The 23,946-nt window shown below is 38.4% G+C and overlaps 2 protein-coding genes across 3 annotated transcripts in view; one reads left to right on the forward strand and one right to left on the reverse strand.

Moving 5' to 3' along the window:
- Window positions 1–3,963: 3,963 nt before the first annotated feature.
- Window positions 3,964–22,750, reverse strand: TRMT44 (tRNA methyltransferase 44 homolog). The gene is made up of 11 exons (XM_055716377.1): window positions 22,312–22,750; window positions 19,706–19,823; window positions 18,830–19,049; window positions 17,514–17,582; window positions 14,644–14,751; window positions 13,142–13,213; window positions 9,817–9,923; window positions 8,964–9,147; window positions 7,904–8,294; window positions 6,902–7,018; window positions 3,964–4,414 (listed from the first exon to the last, which is right to left on the reverse strand). The coding sequence occupies exons 1-11, from the start codon at window positions 22,748–22,750 to the stop codon at window positions 4,182–4,184; spliced, it is 2,058 nt and encodes a 685-aa protein (XP_055572352.1). The 3' UTR covers window positions 3,964–4,181.
- The window catches only part of ACOX3 (acyl-CoA oxidase 3, pristanoyl), a 36,637-nt gene continuing 35,412 nt past the window's right edge, over window positions 22,722–23,946 (forward strand). Inside the window, exon 1 of one of the 2 annotated variants that reach the window (XM_055716055.1) lies at window positions 22,722–22,855. The gene's annotated coding sequence lies outside the window, so the exon portion shown is untranslated. Of the gene's footprint in view, window positions 22,856–22,984; window positions 23,567–23,946 lie in introns of those variants that run through there. The other variant, XM_027814452.2, reaches the window with a different exon arrangement.

A 23,946-nucleotide genomic window follows, 5' to 3' on the forward strand; every position in this document is an offset into this window, starting at 1 on the left:
CCGCAGTAACAAAACATAATGTCTGACTTCAGTTGATGCCAAATGTTTAGACACTTTGGTGGACATCTGTCTCAGTATTTGTTTTAGCTGTCACTTGGTAGGACTGTTACAGATTTTGTATTTCATCTCTGATTCTGAAATATTTTCCATTAAGATGCCTTAAGCAAAGCCACTGGTTGGCTCAACTCCTGCTTACTTTTTATAGCTAAAGCTAGATTCCAGCTCATAAAAACATGTTTAAACCACTGAAGATAAAGAATTCATTATCATTTAAAACTTTGTATCTGAGCAAACAATTCCCAAAACCCATAAGCAGCAGCCAAATTTTATCACAAAGCATACCTGGAGGCCTGTATTTGCTGTAAGACAAGCTGTAAAACTTTCTCTATGAATTGCTCTAAATCTGGGCAATCTAATAATTCATAACATGAAGTAGTGACAGTAATATTGTAAACAGACCATTGAAATTATACATACACAGAAAATATTCCTGGTTTGAAATTTGCCAGAAAATAGACTGTTGTGAAGTTATATTTAGATATTCTGTAAGTAAAAATATTCTCCTGTGATTTTTTTCTGGTTTTAGGGATTTGATGAAAAACTAAAACTCAGTCCCTTCCTGAGGTTTAAGGGAGAATGTAAACATAGGGTTTTTGTTCATAATTTAGAATATTTTCATAGACTTCATGAAATTGTAGCCCATCTACTGATAGAAACAGAAAATCTCTAGATCCTAGTATTTCTGACTACAATCTGATATGTAACTTCTCTTTATATTTCCACTCTTGTGGGGCATCTACAACAGCAAATATTTTCCCTTTATAAAATAGTCTTCAAATAAAGCCAAATTAACTAACAGGTAGTGATGCTAATAAACTAAGTAGTAAAATGACAGTGTCACCTGAACAAATAAAACTTTATGCTTGAATACCTCATGGAGCAAGAGCATTTTTATCAAGAGTGAAACTGATTCTTACTCTGTATAGTGCTTCATCCATTGCCAAAGCTGAATATTGTATTAATGCCATTTTCAGACTGTGTATCACTGAAAAAGCAAGATACAGCGTTTAGATTAAGTAGAGCTATTTTATGACTTCAGCTGTTACCTTCACATTTAAATGCAGAATTATACAAGGCTGGCACTTGGTTGCAAAAATGTTCTCTTACCACTTCTCCAAACAACAGGGAAGTTTCTGTAATTACAGGAGGTTTGCTGGCTGGCTTACCACCTGCAGCGATGCCAAACAGGAAGGGGAACAGCCATCATACACCTCTGTCAGATCTGCATGCTGGTGAGTTCAGAAACAGAGTCTATACAAAGGAGGTACTGTACTACAGTAATGTCCTATGCTATGCTAGCTATCATAGCATTGCACAAATAATTTAAAAAAAAAAAAAAGTAGTTTAAAACTAATCTGCTAGTCCCATCATGTGTATATTTGTAATTTCAATGAGTCAAATTGGACAGAAGAAGAAAAAAAAATAAATCCAAACAACCTTCTTCCAGCTTCTTAACCCTGATTTCCTGCAAGCCCCCCTCGGGGGCTGTACAGGTGAACTCTAACTCAGGAAATCACCTGTGTCAATTCAAACACATCCCAGCCTAAGATGAATCATTAGGGAAGACACAAATGACTGGAAAAGAACTGAAAGTCTGTTTTTGCTCTTTGCACCATCTGGAAACAATCTCCATCTGGAGACTGCATGAACTTTATTTTACAGGGGCCTCCTCCTCATCAAACATATCAGTACGTTACAGTAAATAAGCATCTTGGGCAACTCTTCTTACTCTGTACACAGCCAAACAAAGGCTAAGGCCACATCGAGTTTATACAATTCCATGGCTTTTCTCAAGTCCTGTCCCCTCAATCAGCTAAATACTTTTCTGAGATTCTTACAACAGTAATTACACTACGAACTGCGTTCCCTTACTGTGCTGCCCTGCTTCACAGGTGCTGCTGTTTGCCTGCCTTATACTATTCCTTCCCTTAGTCCAATAACCTTAACTGGACAACATCCAACTTGCCCCTTAGAATGTGATTCACTTGACAGCATCTCCTTTCAAAACGTGTGAACGCTGTACTGTCTGCAACACAGTGCTGATTAGTGCCATATTTGGGATGTGGTGGTATACAGCACTGCAGACCAGAGCCATGGAGAAAGGCTCAGGGCCCACCACAGCTCCTCTTTACAGGCAGCTGTACTAATATTGGGTAACGGGATATGTGATCCACGAGTAAGGCGCTGCTGCAATCATCAGGGTCATTGTTGTCTAGCAAGAGCTGCTTCTTCCAGGATCAGAAGAGAAATGTAAAGGGAGAAGGGGGAACATGCAGCACTTTGAGTCAGTCCTTTGCTCCCACCCTATCAGCAGTTTTAGATGCTGCTGTTTCTGCATGCAACGGACTGCAACCTGTTGGCTTAGTTAGGGTGTGAGAAAAGTCACTTTGGAACTGTTTTGAAAACTGTTTCCTGTGCTTTCATTTTCCCACTGCTTTTGTCTTCAATTATTTCCTTCCTTTGCTCTTCAGATTGCCTGAGCTCTTACATGGCTTATTCTCTCTTATCCCCAGACCTCTTTGTCCTGCAATCAGTTTCTATGTCATTGCTCTCACCTCCACATTTCTTCTTTAGTAACGCTTTTTTTTTTTTTTACTTTTTCAAATCTTGCTTTTTCTTCAGTAGGATATGGAATCAAAGTCTTGTTTCAGTAGATCAGAGATATACTATCCATATACAGGCTAGGCCAGAACAAACATTATTCCTTGTCTCAGAGCCGGTGCAGCAGTTTCTGAATTTACAAGTACTTAGCTGTTCACAGATATGAATTAGGACGCTAGTTCAATGACTGTCACTGAGTTATTAGAATTTCTGCTAAGTTCACAGAATCACAAAATCATTTAGGTTGGAAAAGACCTTTAAGATCATTGAGTCTTAACTGTTAACCTAGCACTTCCAAGTCTACCACTAAACCATGTCCATAAGCATCACATCCACAGGTCTTTTAAATACCTCCCAGGGATGGTGGCTCCATCACTTCCCTGGGCAGCCTGCTCCCAGACTTGACAAAGGCTTGACAACTCTTTACGTGAATTTTTTTTTCCTAATATCCAATCTAAACCTCACCCAGTGCAGCTTGAGGCTATTTCCTCTCATCCCATTGCCTGTCACTTGTGAAAACAGACTGACATCCACCTTCCTACGACCTCCTTGCAGGCAGTTGTAGACAGCAATAAGGTCTCTTCTGAGCCTGAGCCTCCTTTTCTCCAAGCTAAACAACCCCAGTTTCCTCAGCTGCTCCACATTAAGACTTGTTCTCTAGACCCTTCACCATCTTCATTGCTCTTCTTTGGATATGCATTTAAAAGTTAAACATTTTAAAGAAAATAATAGTCTACCAACGAAAATCATAACCTGCTCAAGGTGCTAAGCCATTCCTTTGTTATGGGAGAAGCAGAAACCTTAACATTCCAGTATTATTAAATAAATTTTCTACTATTTTCTACTATTACTCCTTATTTAAAAAGGCGGGAAAGGACAGGTTGGCCTCAAAAGCCCTAAAACCCAACACCTACATGTGAAAACTTCCATAATAATTTCCTAGAAAGTTATTCGTCAAACCAATACTCATTTTGAATCAGTAAGAAAAGGAAAGGAGGACTAGGGTCTGACCAAGAAAGAAATGGTACTATGTAGTATTATTTCATAGTAACGTGGAGACAAAGCTTTCAGGTCAGGAAAGAGTGAAGTCTCTCCAATTCTGACTCCCAAGAGTCACCGTGAGTCACAAGAAACCATAAATTCTCCTGGAAAATCTGGAACAAAACAGCTAATTTTCAGGGTTTGAAAATGCTGCATCATGTACATTTGGTCTGATTGACGATCATGAAGAGTGTTTTAGGAAATTAGGTTTTTAAAGCTTTTCAACTTATATAAATGCATGTTAGACAAGCCACGACAAAATCCAGAAGTATATACATGCTTTACTATACCTTTTCCATGTTAATGAAAAAAACATAAAGAATTAAAAATACAGGCAAACTTGTAACTAAGTGGAAAATAAGATACACAAGAATGGCAAAACCCCCTCCAAATCATACAGTTTTTCATGCACTAGGCAGTCCTGAAGACAATCAGATTCAGTTATGTACACAAACTTAAACGTAAGTGGCAGTATTTCATTACTGTATATGTTTTTTCTTTTTAATAATCTGAGACTGCCTTAGCTCCTCAGTCCCATGAGCGTATGGGCAAGATTCAGAAGGCAAGGAACAGCCATCAGGATGATGAATGAAAAACCAACAGAGACGTGTTTTAAATGCTTCAGCTGAAAGGCGTCGTTTCACTTCAGGCTTAGTTTTCCTTGATGGTTTCTCTTTTCTCCAGTCACGAATATGAACTCTCCCATTTAGAACTAAGATTTAAAAACAAACAAAAATATAGCTGTTAATAGACAGGCATGGGAATTACACTGGAAAAAATGTATAGTGACATTCTGTGAATTAAATACATATTCTACAAATGGATCACTCAGGCAAAACCAAATGTGCTACTTGTACAGAAATAGAAGTGCACAACAAACCAAGATTGTACAGATATGGTCTAAAGAAGAATTGATCCATTTCTCTGTGAGATGTTTTACTGTCGTCTTTGTAGAGGTTTGTTTATTTGTTTTGAATACAGCAGTTAAGTTCATTTAGACTAAGATCCTCGGAATCTGGATTGCAAGTACTGACAAAAAAGTTTCAACCAGAAGAACTGTAATCCTTCCTGTGTTCAAAAATTTATGGCTCCACATTTAAAATGTGATTACCAGCAAAAATCTAGTAAGGCTCTTCTACTACTTTCACTACACAGAAATGCTCTTGCAAAGACCATTGTTCACTGACCCAAAAATACACTGCATCAAAGAGACTACAAGTGTAGTCCTTCATAGGAATCAACAGTGAATTATTGTGTAATAAAGATTCAGTGCTTTGTTGTTTTTGTTGGTTTGGTTTTTTTTTTTTTTAAATAGTTTGCTGGTTTAGGTCCATGAACTGCACACAACACATTTGTGAATCTCTATCAACTCCTTAAATGTGTAAGCAAAAAAGAATAAAAGGAAGTTACTAAGACAGAAAGAAAAAACATAGATGTAAGACCACAGTGAAATGAAGGAATAATCTGGCACTTCTAGATTGGCTATGCTCTGTTTTCGTATTCTGCTTCGATCATACCTTCTATATCACATATATGTAGCTTGGAGTAGTTAACTGATGCCATTCTGCATTCTGATGATCACTATTCAAAAGGTAACGAGTCCAGTGAAAGCTTAATATCACACACTCAGGCCTGAATGAATCCATCCTTCCAGGCTTCCTTGTGATACACAAATAGATCTGACCTCACACACAGCCAATCCAGAAGTGGGTTCAGCAGAGCTTTAAAATCTCTCTCAAACTAAAACCAGCAGATACAGTGCTATTTATGATCAAGCATTTTTTTTAAAAGAAAATCAGTCCCATATTTGATAAGATGCCTGACCAAAAGAAACTGCCACAGATCAGTTACTCTAAGACCTTTCTTGTGTGTGTGTGCACACGAGCATCCCTCTTTTCCATGTCTTTAAAAGAAAAACACTTCAGAAAAGATGACAGAAGAGCTGAAGCCATGTTCTTCTCTCTCCTCTTTGGCATGAACAATATCCTTCCAGACCTCGTGCTGGCAACAGTCCCTTGTCATCGTGACATGCTACTTCAGGGAAGAATTAAATGGTCTCTACTGAAGCCCCAGGGAGTTCCCATGTGATGTATACTGCTGAGAAAGATCCAGCCTTAACCCTAGTCTTTCTGCAGAAGTAATGTGCAGACAGCATCCATGTCAAATTAAAATGCTCATTCCATGTAACAAGATGCAAATCTATTCCACCTGGCCCTAATGACAAGAAATCAAATTCAGACACACAATGAACACAGTGTGACCAATTCTTTTAAATAGCTGGTAATTCAAAAGGATTTCAGTATAGCTGCACATTTTATAATTGCCAAGTGTACAGAAATCATTAGTTGAAGCTGAACTAAGTGGAAGCCGCTAATTTAACCACTAGAAGCAACTAGGTTGCATTCTCAGGATTCTCATTGCCATCCATGAGTTGATCAATATTTTACAGCTGATGTAGAACTGTCGGGACACAAGAAGTTAACATACTTCCAAGCCTGAAGCAGCCGTAATACTGGTAAAAGCCTGCAGATCCTGTATTGCTGCAAAGCTAACCTTACTTTTGCAAAACTCCACACTGACAAAAAAACCCAAACAACCCACACCAAAAACTAACCACACAAAAGACACCACCATCACAGTACAATAGGAAGAAGAAACCAGCTACCAACAAATCCAGCCAACCACAGAAACTTGCTACTGAGTTCTTTCGGCCAGGCACCACAGGCTACACATCAAGCCCCACAGTTACAGATTCTTACAGAGACTAGTTTTGTTTTGTGTTGGCATTTACACTGTGGGGCTTGGTAAGGCCAGACAAAGTCTCATTTAAATGCTTTAGTGAACTTGCTCTGCATTTAACAGCCCCCAAATCATCAATATACTTTATAGGAAAAATAAAACTAGTCTTTAAGTCAAGCAATAGCATTAAATTAGCCACTCTAATGAAGGACTTGTCTTTTCAGGTACAGTCAGTCTAGAACAACGCTTTGCTGATAAGATGCCTTACCGATCTCATTCAAAAGCTTTAGTAACAGTATCTTGGAGCAATAGGCACATAAAGAATATCCAGTTTTCCACAAAGGTATGCAAAGCAGTTAAAAAATTCACCACCATAGTAATTTTTCAGTTGAGTTTAACTGCATATAGAGGAGATAACATAATTAAAAAAAAACCAAAACAAAGAACCAAAACTCCTTACCTTCAAATACCTGATGATTGTTCTTAAGTAGTGTCTGCAGGCCTCCATATTCACTCTTTAGTCTTTTTAAAGTCTCTTTATTTAAGTGTTCTGCTACTTCTTTCAAAGAAAGGCTTTCTGCAATAAATAATGGTGAAGCTATTAAAATTGCATATATATAAAATCCTAAGAAAATTTAACTTCTATACAAGTTAATGATTATGAGCAGAATCTGTGAATTATCTACCAGTACTGCAGCAACTTTGTACTCCCAATATCATGCACGATATGTATTGTGTATGTTTATTATCTGTAAAATAGCAGCTTTCATTCTACAGCACTCAAGTCAGAATATCCACAGTAAGACGTATTTTTTTATTTTCCCTGCTTTTTTTACAGTAGCATATAACATTCCTTGTGATAAGCATAATTTACATGTAGTTAGAGAGAAGAGAGAATGATTTAAAGGATCTCCTGTACCAGTAACTTATGACAAACTACAGTAAGTAATAAAACCAGGTGGAGGAAAATGGAAAGATGGTAGTAGTGAGAACTAACTGAATTAACAGCAAATTCTTTTTCTTCCTAAGACTAAACTAAAAATTCCTCATCATATCATAACCAAACGGCACTTCAAAACACTTATCACACAGTTCTTACATAATTAGAGCTAATTATTAAGTACCTATACAAAAATAAACTTAATAGATGTAAAGTGTTCTGGTTTGGTAAATGGGGAGGAGTTCTGGGTTTGCTTTGGGTTTTTTAAATAAAAATTGACTCTGTCCTAGTATTTAAATGAAGAGGGAAAAAACCCCACACCAGTTTCAATATAATCTTATATGCCTTGTTTGCATCCCAGTGTGCAGAGAAGGGAAAAAAAGCCTTTGATTGCTACTGTACTGTTCTTGGTATTTCCTAAGATCTATTTAGCTTACTAAACTTCTAATTATGTAAATTCATTGGAAAAGACATCTTCTACCAGCAAAAGCAAAGGATAATGTAAAGGACATACAATCTCACCTCCTTGATTCCAGGTATTTGTATTCCCACCAAGCATATTAGAACATGATTTTTGGGGGACTGCATTTAACAGCAGGTTTGCCACATTGAGAACCACATCATCTACAAAATCCTGAGGGAGGGAAGCACAATTCCTGATTTGTTCTACTTTTTCTCTGGGTTGAAATTTAGGCATCCAAACTGTACCAGCAGTCTCAGTCTCATTTTCAGGAAGTTCTGAGCGTGCTTCTTTGCACACATCATCAGAGTGATCCTTATGATTAAATCCAACTCTTCTGTCACACATGACCACAGCACAGGTCTGACGATTATTAATATACTGTGTTATCTGCTTGTCAATCAGAGCACGTTCTGTAGGTGGATAGGTCCTATTTTTTCCAATCAGGCTTACCTATTTTAGCAGAAACACGCAAATCACTATTTACACCGAGTCCCATACTTACACACAGCCCCCAAGTCTGCACATACCTTACACAGGCTTCTAAATCTACCTACAGGAGATACCCATTCAAAGTCAATGCTTATTGACATTTGTCAGTTTTTTAATTTTAGTTTTCAAATATTGGTGCCACAGAAGAAATCCAGTAATCAAACCATAATCCATCACGCCACACAGAGCAGGAAGATTGTTCCTGACCCTCAGATTATATAAAAAACTAAAGCTGGACACCTCTTCCTACTCTGAGAACATTTCACTTTGAATTTCATGCAACATGAAAAACAGCCAAATTAAGTAGAAATAAGCAACACAGGCAGCTGGAAAAAAATAAGTTTTGTAAGTTTTCCATCCCATAGGGTGGCAACAAATAATCATAAAACTTCCATTCTTTCCTGTCTTTAGGATTGTACCTATGACACTACGAGCAGAACACCCAAGAAAACAATAAGTAATTTTAGTCTCTCTTCAGAGCATATTGTCTCAAGTAATGCAACTGACTGTAGTCTGATCTTACAATAAAAAGAACAAACAATAATAATGAACATTTATCTGCTTCAGAGAGCTAGCAGCTTAAAAAAAAAAAAAAAAAAAAGACAAAAGCCCTACACAGTCCAAAATTACCCTTTTTGTTGATGGAATTCTAAGGCAATCTTCTTCCACATCAAAGCCGCATACAAATCCCACTTGGGCAACAAAATCAAGATACTCTCTGTACTGAGTTTTCTTGCTTTGTCTTCGGCTGTATTTTCCATGGAAATCAAAGAAGCAACATGGCAGCACAAAGTAGCAACATGAATAGGAAGACCTACAAGAAAGATAACAAAACTGCCGAAGGGAAGTAATTTCAGAAAACACACATACTCAGCAGATAACCCACAAGATACAAGCAATAATGGACATTTTTGTTAAGTGCCAGAACTTCTTGAAATAATATTTCTATGTTCCTCTTTCAGTAGCTCTATTAGCATAATCAAAAATACTGTTTCACAAAGTATTTGCTATGGCAAATTACTGTGCCAAATTGGTTTGCAGGACGGAAACTCTAGATACAAAATTATTGCAGCTGGTTGTGAAGAGCACAACAGTTCAAGGAAAGGCAGAACCAATAGCAATTTTATTTTAAAAAAAGCAGAAAACCCCAACTAAATAACAAACAGATTCAAATCTAAGGAATAAAAATTAGTTGGTTTTTGCACTTCAAAAGCAAAATGTATTGAATTCTCTGAGAAAGAAAATACTACATCTATACTTCTCCACAGGAAGAGAAACATTTTGCAAAAATAATCAATTGGCATCAAAAGCAGCAGGCCCTGCAAGGACCACAGATGCAGCTGTAAAAGTGACAGTTTTCAACAAGCCCACATCAGTAATTATTTTGGGTTTTTTTGGTTGGGTGGGGTTTTTTTTTTGTTTGTTCCATTTGGGTTTTGTTCTTTTTCTTCCTTCCCTCCCACTCCTCTCCCTCTGCAAATACCTAGCTGCAATTACAGGTATCCATGGTGTTAATTCATCTGAATGGTTTCCTATGAGCCAGTCAGTGTCTGGAAAGAGGTGACTGTCACCTGGCATGATTGTAGATTCCTAGAAAATCAAACAATAAATTACAAGTTTCTTTATATTGTTGCTTAGTGCTTTATTACCAAATGAAATGTATTTAAAGTCATACAAGCTGACAAATACAAGATGAATGAGAACAGACACCAACGTTTTCCTCAGTCTGCACTTCTGCCAGGTAGTAATTTTTTATAGCTACAAAAAAGTAATTTAGCAACAGCTATGCACAAATGTTAGTCAGACAAAGAGTGGAATAATAATTCTGATTAAGATATCTGTCACCCTAAATATTTGTAAACAAATATCATACATTGCGTTATGATTTCTTGCTGTTTTCCTTCTCTGGACTCAATTTTTCAGAAAGCCACTTAATTTTCTACGTCTTACGCTCCTAGGACTCATGCAGCAATTAACCAGAACACAGCTTCACTACTATGTTCTTCCTTCAGAGACTCTTCCCAAATAAAATCCTAATATACATAACACCACTCTTCACACCCTATAATTCACATATAACAAACCTAACACAGCCCAACACTTTCCCTGTTTATGTTGCCATTTGATCCCCTTCCAAGTTGTGTCAAGGCTACCATACGATACATGCAAAACAGGAGCAAAAATAGGAAACAATAGTTCAGAGAAAGGTGGCTTCTTTGGTGGCCTTTAGAATACTGTTTTGCCTCATGGAAATTCAATTTGTATAGATTGAGCAGACATCAGCAGAGAAGTCTTCCCAACATAACATTGGTGCACAGAATAGTTATTAGCCTCAAAAATATTCTATGCTGAATTCTATAAGAAAAAAACCCCGAAAACCAAAACCACCTTAAAACCAAAATCACCAAACAGTATGAATTCTTCATACAGGTTAAATTTTAAGTTCTAGAGTGCCTTTAACATTTAACTCACACACATGTTCTTCTTACCTTGAACTAAGTTCAGCAAAGAAAGCACTTAAAGATGTTGACACTACTGAAGTACACACTATTATGTAAAAAAGTATCTATAAATCTCAAAATAATTATTGGGCAGATGTGGAAAAAAATTAAATTTTAATCTCCACAGACTGTTAGGAAAAGCCCTAAAAATTATGCCATACTCTCTTTTTATATACCAAATGAATGTTTTACGAGCTCCAAATTCAGAATTATATGTAAAGCACTACCTGTACAGAAATCTATACATATAAAAAACCAACACCCAAAACCCACAAAGAAACACTTGTTAGGGTATTTCGGAAATCTCAGATTACCTCTGTTACACCCCAATTCCTCTCTGCAGAAAGCAGCGTTAGGTGTTTTAAGTATCAGTACAGTGTATTATTGTTCACTGTAAATACTACATATCTGACTATTTTTAGTTCTGCATATGTGTTCCTAGAAAATGTATGTAACAAAGTTTTTTTTGGCAGGTTAATGGATTGGCAGATTAGTTAAATCAAGTGTTTGGTAAGCGTTTTCTTATGGTTGATTAAACAAGTTACTCCTACATTACATTTCAGTTTTGATCATTCAGTTTAGGCATAGCATGAATTATCAGTGCCACACTCCACAATTTGACAGTCACTCATAATGAAATGTGTATTCGCCCTGCCTGACAGCAGTTTGGCGATGCCAAATGCCACCTGTTACATTCATTTATATTGTTAGTATTGGCACTGTATATGTCACAGATGGCAATATCCATCCTGCAACTCAAGCTTTTAAGTAAAGATCAAAACAAAATTAGCTTCAAGGGTAACAAAAGGCTGGATGCAGGTGCCTTCTTGCTTCTGTGGCTCCTGTTGCTACAGAAGCCTTACAAAATCATTTCAGCCTTCCTGTACAGTATGTAACTCCCCCCCCCCCCCCCCCCCAATTAGTACTTTCCTTATATGCATATTTTTGATTTTTTTATTGTTTCTGTCTGGCTTTTTCAACTGTTCTCTATGAATTTTTTTTTTCTCCTTTTCTTTTAAAAAAAGACAAATAAAACCTATCCTTTTCTAATTTGTTCCCTCATGGTGCCGAGAGGGACAGCTGATGCGCAGAAGTTTCCCTAAGAGTCAAAAAAACTGAGAAACTTTAAACAGCCAGACCTTAATATGAAAGGAATATACAAAATTCAAAGATTTCCACAACACAGAAACATGGGCAGAAAAAGGAATATATAACATGAAGGAAGAGAGAAGATGCTGTTTGGTATGATCAAAAGTGACTTAATATAGTACAATAGGAACAAATGAGCACCACAGCTTGATATTTTGGATTGTTTCATGAAGCCTGTCACTAAGATCTGGCTGCAGACTGCAGCAAAGGAATCTGGCAGTTTTGGCCATTTGTACCCAAAATGGCAGGGTGGCAAAGAAAAGGCTGCACCAAGACTGTGAAAGCTCCACCTCCCATCTGTGAAAAATGCTACTCTTTTTCTGATCTAAGTTGTTAGTATTCAGAGATATGTTGAGTTAACTTTTTTTAAAAAACTACTAAAGAATAACTACCGGTAGAAAATCCTTTTAATATACTGGACACTGACAACTTTTGAGAGAACCGAGTGAGAAATTTTAGGAGTCTAGAGAACAAGAAACCAGAACACCTCACTTCCAAAGGGAACTGTTCATCAGCACCACACTTTAACAAGTATCAGACCAAGTGAATGTTCCTATGCTCGAATTGTTCCTGTTCTCATAAAAATGCTAATGTGGAACTTGGAATATAATCCCTCTTTCAGACTAATTTTCCTGTTCATTTTTTTGAAGGCTATTACTGCAGTTATTTACCACAAGGTCAGTACGGCAGAGTACTGGCTCCTTTGAGGTTCAACAATTTTTTCCCCAGAACGGCACATAGCACTAGAAGGTCAGAATCACTCTCAAGACTAAACTACTCACAACTTTGGATATAGTATCTTTTATGAGGTACAGTGGTGCAAAGCAAGCTGCTTAATACTCATCTTCCAGTAAAATCAAAGATTGTTTCATGCTATGCTTGCCTGTACACGCAGTAGGAAATTACACTAGTCTTCTCAGCTGTAAAATGAGGAAGTTGCAAATATGCAAGGGTACGATACAGCACGCTCTCGTAATTCCCTTTACAACTTACAGTCACATAAGACATATGGGTGGCATCATACCAAACCCACAGATCACTTTAGACAACTGTCTGTAACCCAGTATGTTTGATTACATTTACATCAACACAACATGAAGCAATGAACAAATGAATAAAACTATAAATCAGTAAGATTTACATACATTTGCATAATACCTCTAAATGAGTTTCTGGTCCATACATGTCCCATATTTTCCTTCTCCTCACATCAATTCCTCTACCTGAATGCTGAAATATTTGAACAAAAAGTATCATTTTGAAGTTCAATTTTTAGCAGAAATTGTCAAACAGGCTCACTAAATGTATATATTAACAATTATTATTTCATTCATACTAAAATTTAGACAGAATAAAACACATCTTCACCATTTCAGGCAGAAGCTAAATACTTCTAATCCTTTCTTTCCCTTCTAAATATGAAGGGAAAGCCCAGGAAGCATTAAGAATATATTTGGTTTGAAATTTTATCTGGGCACACCCATTGAAACTGCTCTTGAAAATCTGGATCTCTAAAAAAGTAAAAGCAGAGGTAGTGGGGGTTTTTTTGTTTGTTTTTAAAATACCAAAACTTTTCATAAGGCAAATATTACTGTAGCACCCACAGGGCTCAGAAAAGAGTGCTACCCTAAACAGTCCTTGCTGGAGAACCATCTTTCAAATACTGAAATCAATTAGGCTGCTGGAGTCCAAACACACTTTCCCCTGTGTAAATTGATGAGAAGAGGAAATAGGACTGGAAACTAAAACAAGAAATAAAGAATGCGTAAGTAACAGATTCTGAACTTTAAGAACCTTGTGCAGAACTAATCAAAGTCTATTACTAAAAAAGGCTCATAGAACTCTCACACACGATTTTTTTACAGTCAACAATGTTTGCCAGTGCTACAGCGATGATGACCTAATGATGCATGAAAAGAAATGTCTACAGGAAAAACAGCATCTCAGATAAATTTTTCTGGACATACAAGGATAGAGTGTTTCTGTTAAGAGAATCTGGAACTTCCCTCCTGCCCCTAGTCCCCAGCATTTATTGATCTAATAGGAGACGTTAATTTCCTCTACAGATTTTAGAACGTTCTCTTAGAAGTGGAAAATACAATTTTCTGAAAGAGACAGACCCAATTTTAATGGGTTTTGTTTAATCTCACTGACCTTTTTTTGTTGTTTCAGAAACTATGCCTCAAGAAACCAAATTTTGCTGTTGCCACTCCTCAAAGCACAAATTAACAAATCCAGGATTGTTTTTAAAGATAAAAAAAACCAAAACATTTTCAGGACATGACAAGTAGAATTAAATTTCTATAAAGTTAAGTTCATGAACAAAATCTTGTGAGAGAGAATCTCTATGTTAAGATTCCCCATTCCTTTTTCCTTTGTCTACAGCATAATGAAATCACACCATTACTTTTTCTTTTCCCTCTTTGTTTCTTACCTCAGAAAAACAGCCTTGAATTGAAATGAATTGCACCAGTAAAAATAGATAAGTGAAAGGTTTCTAAAGCTCTGCTAGGATTTTCTCCTGGTAACTAGAGTGACAAAATCCTATTTGCGACATGAATTAACTGAATTTTGGGTATTTACATGCCAGATAAAAGGAAAGCATAACAAAAATATTGGCTACTTCTATTTTTTATTATTTTAAAAAGCACTCTATTTACCCCTTCATTGTTTAGAATATGAACCAGTAGACCATTTCCACATCCAAGATCTACAAATGACTGTTTCTTGGTCAACCCTTTTTCCTTTCTTTCTTGTTCCCAAAGAATCTAAGACAAGAAAAGAAAACATATTAGACTTCTGCTCTCAAGCTTCCCTGTAAGAAATCAGTAAAGGTTATTGTAAATGTAAGGAGAAAGCTGGAAGAGAATGCAGATGTGGCAGAAAAGATTCACTGTACTCACAGAGAAAACAACTTGAGAGGGAAAAAAACCCAACCCCAAAGCCTCTAAAACTGTTTATGGCGAGGGGCAGGGATTATGTTGCAGAAATACCAGTAATTTTCCAAGTGCTAAGCACGCCCTCCTGAGTTATTGCAGTTTGAAATTAATCAAGGCTACACAATCCTGGGCTGGACTGAACATAAGTGGTAAAAAACATATACAAAACACCGTAACACATGGTGCAAGAGATGAACAGAGGAAGCAAGGGAAGTAGCAAGTAAACTGTCAGCAGTGTATTTGCAAGTAACACCACAGAAGCATTTACATCCAACTGTATTAAAGAAAGAATTGGTGGCAGAGTGAAAACAAAACCAAAAATGTTCTTTGTAAACAGTTTGCTATATGTTTGTATATGTAACATCACATTCTACTGAACAAGGCAACAGTCAGCTGCCCCAAATTCTGCATCAGTTAAAGGGACTTTTAGCCCGATTATAGTCCCTGCTATGTACCAAAGTAGTTACTTTTCCATAGTTAGTTCATAGTTAGTTACTAATTGGACATTTGTCTGCAGGACATGGATTAGTCCCTATTACCGTCAAACTCTTTTTCCTTCAACAACAAGCTACAGAGCACACATTCATCAACTCTGCACACTTACTTTACTGCAACTAACAAAAGTCCTCAAGAGTATTTAACCATAAAAATTAATATTTGTAACATTGCTACTTGTTAATTTGTCAGTTTTGCTAGAGGGAAAGAAGCTGCAGATAATCCATGAGATTATCAAACTATGTTTACATTTTTAAATGTACCAATCATTGCACTTTTGCACTCTAGGCTGCATCCTGGAAATCCCTAATCACCTCCTACACAGATCACACCTATCCTCCATCCCCTGCTGAGTTTCTCATGATACAAACTGAATAGCTACTTCTTTGGGTATGTGCCTAGACAGCAGGTGATGTAATGTGACTGCTGAGTAAAATGAGGTCAGATTTAGATGCCTTAAATCCATAAAAATTTAACACTGGGCCCACCTTTTCTTAACCACCTGTTTAACACACTTCTAAATAATGTTTAATCTAAATAAATATTATATACCATCATAAAGATACCTGAAATTTTTGAAGTGAGGTTAGGTTATTAATAGCATACTTTAAGCTTTCATTTATATAAGCCAGTTATTGGGTGATTTTAATAACTTTCTGAAAACTACTGCTTACGTCAGCTAAAACACATTAACACTGTAAACTAACACTAATGCATAAAAATTCTCTCATTACAGAATTTTCTGAGGGCTACAACCAATTGTCAACATCTAATATCACGGTGATAAAAATGGTAAAAGATAAGTTTAATATATAGCTTTTTCCACAAGCCAGTATCATAGATTGGTTCAGTTGGAAGGGATCTACAACAATCATCTAGCCCAACTGTCTGACCACTTCATCACAACCATTTCTCTGATGTAAAAAGTTCTCTCACATCAACATGACAATCAAGATTTTGAGTGGCCTAGGTCAGTCAGGCTTCTTCAGATAATTTTAAAAATCCTTACGGGGAAAAAAACCCTGGGGTTCTAAGTTTTGTCAACCATCAAAATAAACTGGCCCTCAATGAGTTCTGTAAACAAGCTACCTTACTTACATTTACCGATTTAGAGAAGATGTAAAAGGTATCTACATTACACTTTAAGGCAGACCTGTTTTTACCACACTCTGGACAGCAGTCAAAAGTATGTGCCTACACAGTGACAAATTTTGATGCTGTTTAAAAATCTGAAGTTTTTAGTGACTGCAGGTAGCAGAATTTTCATAAATTCTGACGTACGCAGGTGCCTTAGAAAACTGCATCAAGCACGTATCTGCATTCCTACCATCTACAGTTGACTTTATTGCATCTGAAGATGGGATTTAAGCTGAACTTTTCTCAGGGAAAAGTACAGCAGTGAAAAACCTTTAGCATAAAATTAGCAAGTGGTAGACATATGTATGAAACAATAGCTTTTGATCTCCAAATCAGCCCATCTAATCACTATTTTTCTGCTGTATCATTGCTTTTCATTTTACCACTTAAAAAAAATATCAGATCTTGTCTGTGTAGGTCAAACCTCCTGTGACAGGACCACAAATCTTTATCACATCTTCACAGAGAAGTTTTAGTAGCCCTCTAAACTCTTCACTGTTATTGTCCTGATTTTTGTGGTATAGGGCAGTATAAAAACAAAAAATTAACCTATTTTCCCTTTGCTGTGTCACATTCTTTTTTCTTTTTCCAAATCTGTTATAAAATGCCTACTTCCTTTAATGACATATTATATGTAAATCCCTGAAATCCCAAATGAAACTTGAATAGTTATAGACATCAATTTCACTTTTGGTTTAAGGTGAGCTTAAAAACATTGTAATAAGAACTTTTCTCTCTGCTTAAATGAAAGCAAAAGCAAGAAAAACTCCAAATCCCAGAAAACTCATAACCCTTCTCCTACCCCCTTCCTTTTGCTTTGTATGTCTGTAATCACTTCAAGTCATTCTATTTGAAAAACTGCAAAAACTATAAAATGAAAATACTGATTTTCTTTAGAGAGCTTCTACTATTGGGAAATAGAACCTTACAGAATGCTATTAGGCAAAGAGGTTCCCTACCAGCAAGTAAGTGGCAATGGCAACATCTTCATAAACAAATTTCTCAGGATCTGTCACTTCAGGCCACACCTTCAGTAAAAAAGAGAAAAATTATTTTCTGTACCATCTGAAATTATTTCCAAAAGTGCTCAATTAAAGCGATCTGGATACCCCTCCACTTCAATAGGTTTCTGCATTTTGCAAATTTTGCATTTTAACCTCATAAAATAATATACTCAAAGAATATAAAGACTGATTTTGTAAGTCACACAAAAGAATCATGGCATAAAAAATGTCTGCTGTCACCCAATCAACGTTTCCAAGAATGTTATTGCTCCATACGTGCAGGTCACAAGCAAACTGCTGCACCTGTTCTGCAATAAAGCATGCATCCTTTTGCTTAACTCTCTCAGAAGAAAAAAGCTTATATTATTCCTGTTATGTGCAACATTGATAACATGAACATTTGTGAATTTATTTTCACAGCTTAGCAGGCATAAAATTATCCTGCCACAACAGAACAAAGAATCTAAACCTGAAATAGACAGAAAGCAGCAGTATTATCCCTAGTTTGTCAACAAGGAATTGCAACAAAGTTTAAAATGCCCAACACTATGCTAATTCTACTGCTGAGCTAAAGACTGAACCGTTGTTACCTTAGCCACAAGTCCAACTTTCCTCTCACCTCTATCCTTCTATTAGTACAGAACTATCAGCAGTAAAACTTTTCAACACTTTCACAGTTTTACAACAGCATTTACTAATATTTTTGCTTGTAGCTAGAGTCAGGATATAGGCATTACTTCATACAGCACTCAAGATGATCACTGTCATTTTTTGGGATCACCAGAATAAAACTATTTTACAACATTGCTTGTCTAACTCAAACACATATTAATACAGCATCCAAATTTAAGGAGAATAATAGAAAAATTAACCTACTTGCTAACCAGTGCTATTTCCAGAATCGGGTTTTGGAGAAGAAGGTGCTTTATTTATGACTTCTAGTGTGGATGACTTAGTATTTATGTCCACTAACCTACTGCTTCTTCTTATCAGAAGGAATGCATTCTGAAAAAACCCTAACTCTTCCAAGTATCTAGTGTGAATTTGGCTCTAAATCTTGCTTTTCCAGTTTAGTTCTTTCAAATACTAAATTGTTTTTTTCTCCACATACACAGAAAAAAACCCCAAAACATGAAACCATAAAACATACATTTCAATTCAGTTGCTTCTTTTATTAAAAAAAAAAAATGTAGTGAAAGAAGCAGCTTCACCAAACAACCAACCAAAAATATAGGAAAACATATTATTACTGCATCTATTGCTAAACTTACCTTTACCATCTCTTTGTATTTTTCCTTAAGGTCTTGATAAACCTCGCTGTATTTTGCCACAGAAATGAGCGAGAGTGTACTTTTAAACTCACTGGGCTTTTGCTCCACAGACCATTTAGCCAGTTTGGACAAAAGCTCATTTCCAAGCCATGCTAGTTTGGGATATGCAACTCCATCTGAAAACCAGTCTTCTGGAAACAGGGCTACAATAGACACAGACCTTTAAAAATAAAATAAAAACTTTGTATAAATAGAGCGTATTTCATTACAACAGCTAGCTCAAAGAGTGAGAAAACAATGATTAAGTGATCAGCAGATCAGAGGTATAAAAGCAGGCTGAACAATAAGGAAATATGTGATACACAAAACCAGAAGTAAAATAAAACGGTGATGTTACTGAACAGTCTCCCCTGAACTTTGTTAGACAGCTCATTATCTGCCAATTCAAACACTGGACATGAGTGTCCATGCTGCGATTAACATAATGACTGAGGACTCACATATGACGAACAACCTGATTTAGCAAGATATCCAAACATTAACTAGTAAAATTGACTTCATTAAACTAATGAAAACAACAAGAAAATTTAGGAGGAAAACATACCAGTCAGCATATTTCATTATTTCATCACCTCTAACTTGACTCAGATTTCCTTAGAGCTACACCCTCAGGTGCTCAGGACCAAGCTGCAATGGTCTACCTTTCAATGACTGAAGCTCAATAGGTTCGCATTGCATTAAGATCACACCACTACTGTCATTTACTAATCAAGCAGAAAATTACACAAACCAAATCACCTCGGTACAAATACTAAAACATGGTGTGATCCTTGCAATAACTCAGGGTTTGCTTCTTTTCTCACTCCTAGCACTTACCATTCTTCATCTTTTACATGTGTAAGTTGAATTTGATAAATATTGCACTTTTTAATCTGGTATTTTCCTTCACTGGTTTCCTCCAAAGGCAAAAAGGTCACAGTCCCATTGTAAATATCTGAAAAGATATGTAAACAGTGATATATTATTCCATGGTGCAAACCACCCTGGTTAGCACCAAAATAAACTTTAGTCTCTTTACTAGTGCAAACTAGTGAGGCAAGATCTAGGACAACACAGGAAGAACCATAATGCTACAAACAGATCTGTTTCTCAGGGTGCCTGACATCTGAAACTACTGAACTGTTTGAATTTTCAAAATTTAGCATTCTGCTGCATGTTTCCAAAATATCTAAGGCTGACCAGTAAGAATATTCATTTTCTTAAAACCTAACTATTTTAGTAATGTAAAAGCTAGACAGTGAGGGGGTTTTAGCACAAAAGTGCTGCTTTCCCCTACCCCACAGTAAATGTGTAGTCCTGGGAAGCACATTCCAAATTAACAGAGACTTACGTATCACCCCAATATTAGATAACCAGCCAGTGCAATATTAAAAAATAATCGATAACATCATTACTATCTATCAATTTTGCCATGTTCGAACATAGAATCTATTATGTGATTATAATTAAGTATAACTACACTTCCCTTTTAATGTCATGCAGCTTTCCTAATTAAGAGTTCCTGGATTAATCACTGAAAAACCACATTATCTATCCCTAAATTAGGATCTCTCAACTCTGAAGGAAACTACCTAAGATGACCTGTTTTTAGGTGAAGGCATATGTATTATGTTAACATATTAAGCTATGTTCAGCACACCAGGCTACTGATCTTAATGGTATCTATCACCTGTAGAGTAAAACGTTTACATCCAAACACTAGGGACTCTGGAAGAGTTGAGATGGGCTGGCAAACAGCTGTCAACACACTTGAGTGCCTCTACCACATTTCAAGTAGATATTCTGCAATTTTTGTCACATTTCATTCTCTAATATCATGCAGGTACCATAACTCCTACACAAGTGAAAACAGAAAGAGGGAGAGTGTGTCCTTTTGAAATAACTTACAAATAAAAAGAAAGGCAACTTGCACTGAAATATGAATGGCATGATCAAGCGTAGTACTCACATACTGTTTTTTTAGAAAATCTTAATATCTTAATTTCTTCCCTATATACATTCTATAAAGTGACTCTAAAACATTTACTATATTCCTTATGTCATATGATTCGTATGCATTATTACTTTATAAGCCAGTTGCAAAAATATTTTCAGCTATTTATCCAGGATGCTTGCTTCAGAATAACTTACTAAGTTCTCATTTTTTAAAATCATTTTTCAATCACCATCAAAGCAAACATTCTGCTAACTGCAAATCTTCCAACTAAGAATGTTATATTGGCTAAGTAATCAAACTTCAATGGACTCCAAAATCTGCTGAGACAGGAAAGAGTAATCAGCCATACAAGTCTTGCTATCTCAGTCCATCCTTACCTGACCCCTCTCTAACATTTTTTAATATAAACATACTAAATAAAAAAAAATATTTTCCTAGACTTTTTCTTACAGATAGGCTTTCTAGATGTAGCTCAGGACCACCTTAACATCAAAAGAAAAACAAAATCAAACCCGCAACATATACTTGTGGGTTGGTTGGTTGTTTTTTTTGAGGGCATCATACTTTCTTTGAAGTCATCAGAGTAAGAATCCTAGGCCACAAGTCATCCTAAGTCAGCTGTCCCCCATAAATGATTATAGGTCTTTTTGCATTGTAAATGTAACTGTTTCTGGAATTCTGATTCTTTTCAAAACGTTACTATTAGAATTTAATCCACATCAACACTTTTTCCGAAATTCATCTTAAAAAGGCGTCAACCTCTACCCTTTATGTTTCTTTATAGTAGGATTTACTGCAGCATATTACCATCATACAATGCAAAACCAAAAATTAGTCAAGCTTCATTTTTAAACAATACTGAACAGTAAGGAAGTAGACACAAACAGTTCAACTTGGCCAGGCAGGTGCCACAGGTGTGTACTTTTTTTCATTCTCTCTGCATTTTCAAAGGCTACCCATCACTCATTACAAGCCCATAATTAGGTTTGCACTGCAAGCAGCATTCCTGTGTGGGTAGCTTAGGACAGCAGCTTGCATGATGACAGTCCTTCTTGCCTCTTCTTTTTAAGGAAGGCAAAAAGATGAGACATCTATACCTCCTCCTCGGGAGCAGGGGGAAGTCTGGCATCCCTGAGTCCTTCCCCTACCTCAGCAGCACCTTACACATAACACATCAGCTGTTCCCCTACTACGATCTCCTAACATCGAAGGAGGGGCTGTTTAAACCAGAGTCCTGCAGGTGCTTCACCTCCGTAATTTGTATTTCAGCTGCTGACACTTCCTAGCACAACAACAACAACGACAAAAGTAAGAGATAAAAAATCTAAGCACAGGACAGGGTCAAAAATCCACCTGCACTCACACAAGCAGTGAAAAAAGCGGTGTTTATCCCTCTTGCGAGCCAACGCGACAGGCCTGCAAGAGACGCGGCACCTGGGGCGCCCCGGCCGCCCCGCTCGCCGCCGCGGGGCCCGCTCCCGCTCACCTTGCACCGCCAGCTCCTTCGGCGGCGGAGCGGCTGGGCCGGCGGGCCGCCCCCGGGGCAGCAGCGTCCTCAGCACGGCGCGGAGCTCGGGGCGGCGGCCCGGCCCGCCCCACGGCGTGAGGGGCGGCGGCAGGTGCCCGTGCCCCGCCGGCAGCTGGCCGCACACCTCCCTCCAGAGCCGGCCCAGCTCCGCAGCCCCAGCGGGCGCCGCTCGCCCCCCCGCGCCCCCGCCGCTCCCGCCTCCCCACACGGCGGCGACGGGGGGAGACGCTTCCCCGCCCTCCCCGAGCGGCACCGTCCCCTCGGCCTCGATGGCGGCGCCGCACAGCCGCCTGTTGGCCACCTGCGGCTTCTCCAGCCAGACGCGCACCGCCGCCCAGAAGCCGTGAGGCAGCGCGGCGCCGCCATCACGCACAGCCGCCGTCCCCACCGGCCCCATGGCCGCCGCGCCACCGCCGCTGCCGCCGCCGGGCAGGGGGAGGAGGCGGAGCGCGTCGCAGGCTGCTCCCGTCAGTTCCTGAGGCGGGGACGGCGGCGGCCGCAGGTAGGTGCCGCGTCCCCGGTGCACCCCGGGCCGTGGCCTCGGAGCCCCGAGCGAGGCGGAGGCGGGCTGTCCGTCCCACGGCGCCGCGGCCAGGGCGGGCGGGCAGCGCCTCCTGCCAGCCCTGCCCGGGGACCGGCCCTGCGGGGCGCGGCGGGGAACTGCTGCGGGGCGGCGCTGCACGGGGGGCCGCCTGCTCCCAGGAGCGAGTGTGGGTTGCTGGGTTTGTACCCCGTGTGTAGCGTTTGCTTGAAAAAGGCCTGTATCGGTGTGACACGGGCGGCGGTACCTCAGCGTAGAAACACCTTTCTGAAAGCGGGCTGAAACCCGGGAACGCGGACTGGCAGGCCTCCCACTGCCCGACTTTTCAAGGAAACAAATCACTGTACTTTTTTTGTGCTAAAAACCAGGATATTACTTAGTCGTCTGGACTTTTTCCTCTGAGCAGAAGCGAGGCCCCACCCTGAATTCAGGCAGCTCACATAGCGGTTTGTGCAATGAAACCTCAAAGGATTCTTAAAGAGGAGGTTTACTTCCCTGCCTTTAGCTTCTCCGGTGTTGTCTTCCTCTGGGCAACTGCTGTCACAGTGTTTCTTATTTTCTGTCGGCTCTACGTTTGCGAGTAATGCTATTTCTGACAGAATAAGGGTACAATACGTTATTCTTGGCAGCTACCATGTGTCTGAGCTGTGTCATCATGCCAGAAAACTGATGGTAATGCACTGCTGACTGAAATACTCCCTCGCGATTCAGATACTGTTGTTGTCCAGGCATGAATTTGAATTAACTAGCAGGAGCATCGTCCACTTAAAAAGGTTTTCAACTCAGCATTTCTCAGTGAAACTGCAGCAGTTCTCAGCAAGTTGAAAATAACGTGTTATTTTTTTACTGCCACACCTGTACGCAGATTTTGAAATACCAGCACAAGGCTGAAGTTAACACTGAGGTTATTCTTTAGGCCAGTTGTTAACTTTCCTATTGTAACTGCCTGTTTCGGTTTCTGGATCACTTTGATATTTGCTTGGAACCAAATTACATTAAAACATTGTGTGAAGACAGAAATTGTAAATTTTTTTGAAGTACAGGATCCTTTG

This window comes from Falco cherrug, chromosome 1 (genome assembly GCF_023634085.1).
Source record: "Falco cherrug isolate bFalChe1 chromosome 1, bFalChe1.pri, whole genome shotgun sequence".
Classification (NCBI taxonomy): domain Eukaryota; kingdom Metazoa; phylum Chordata; class Aves; order Falconiformes; family Falconidae; genus Falco; species Falco cherrug.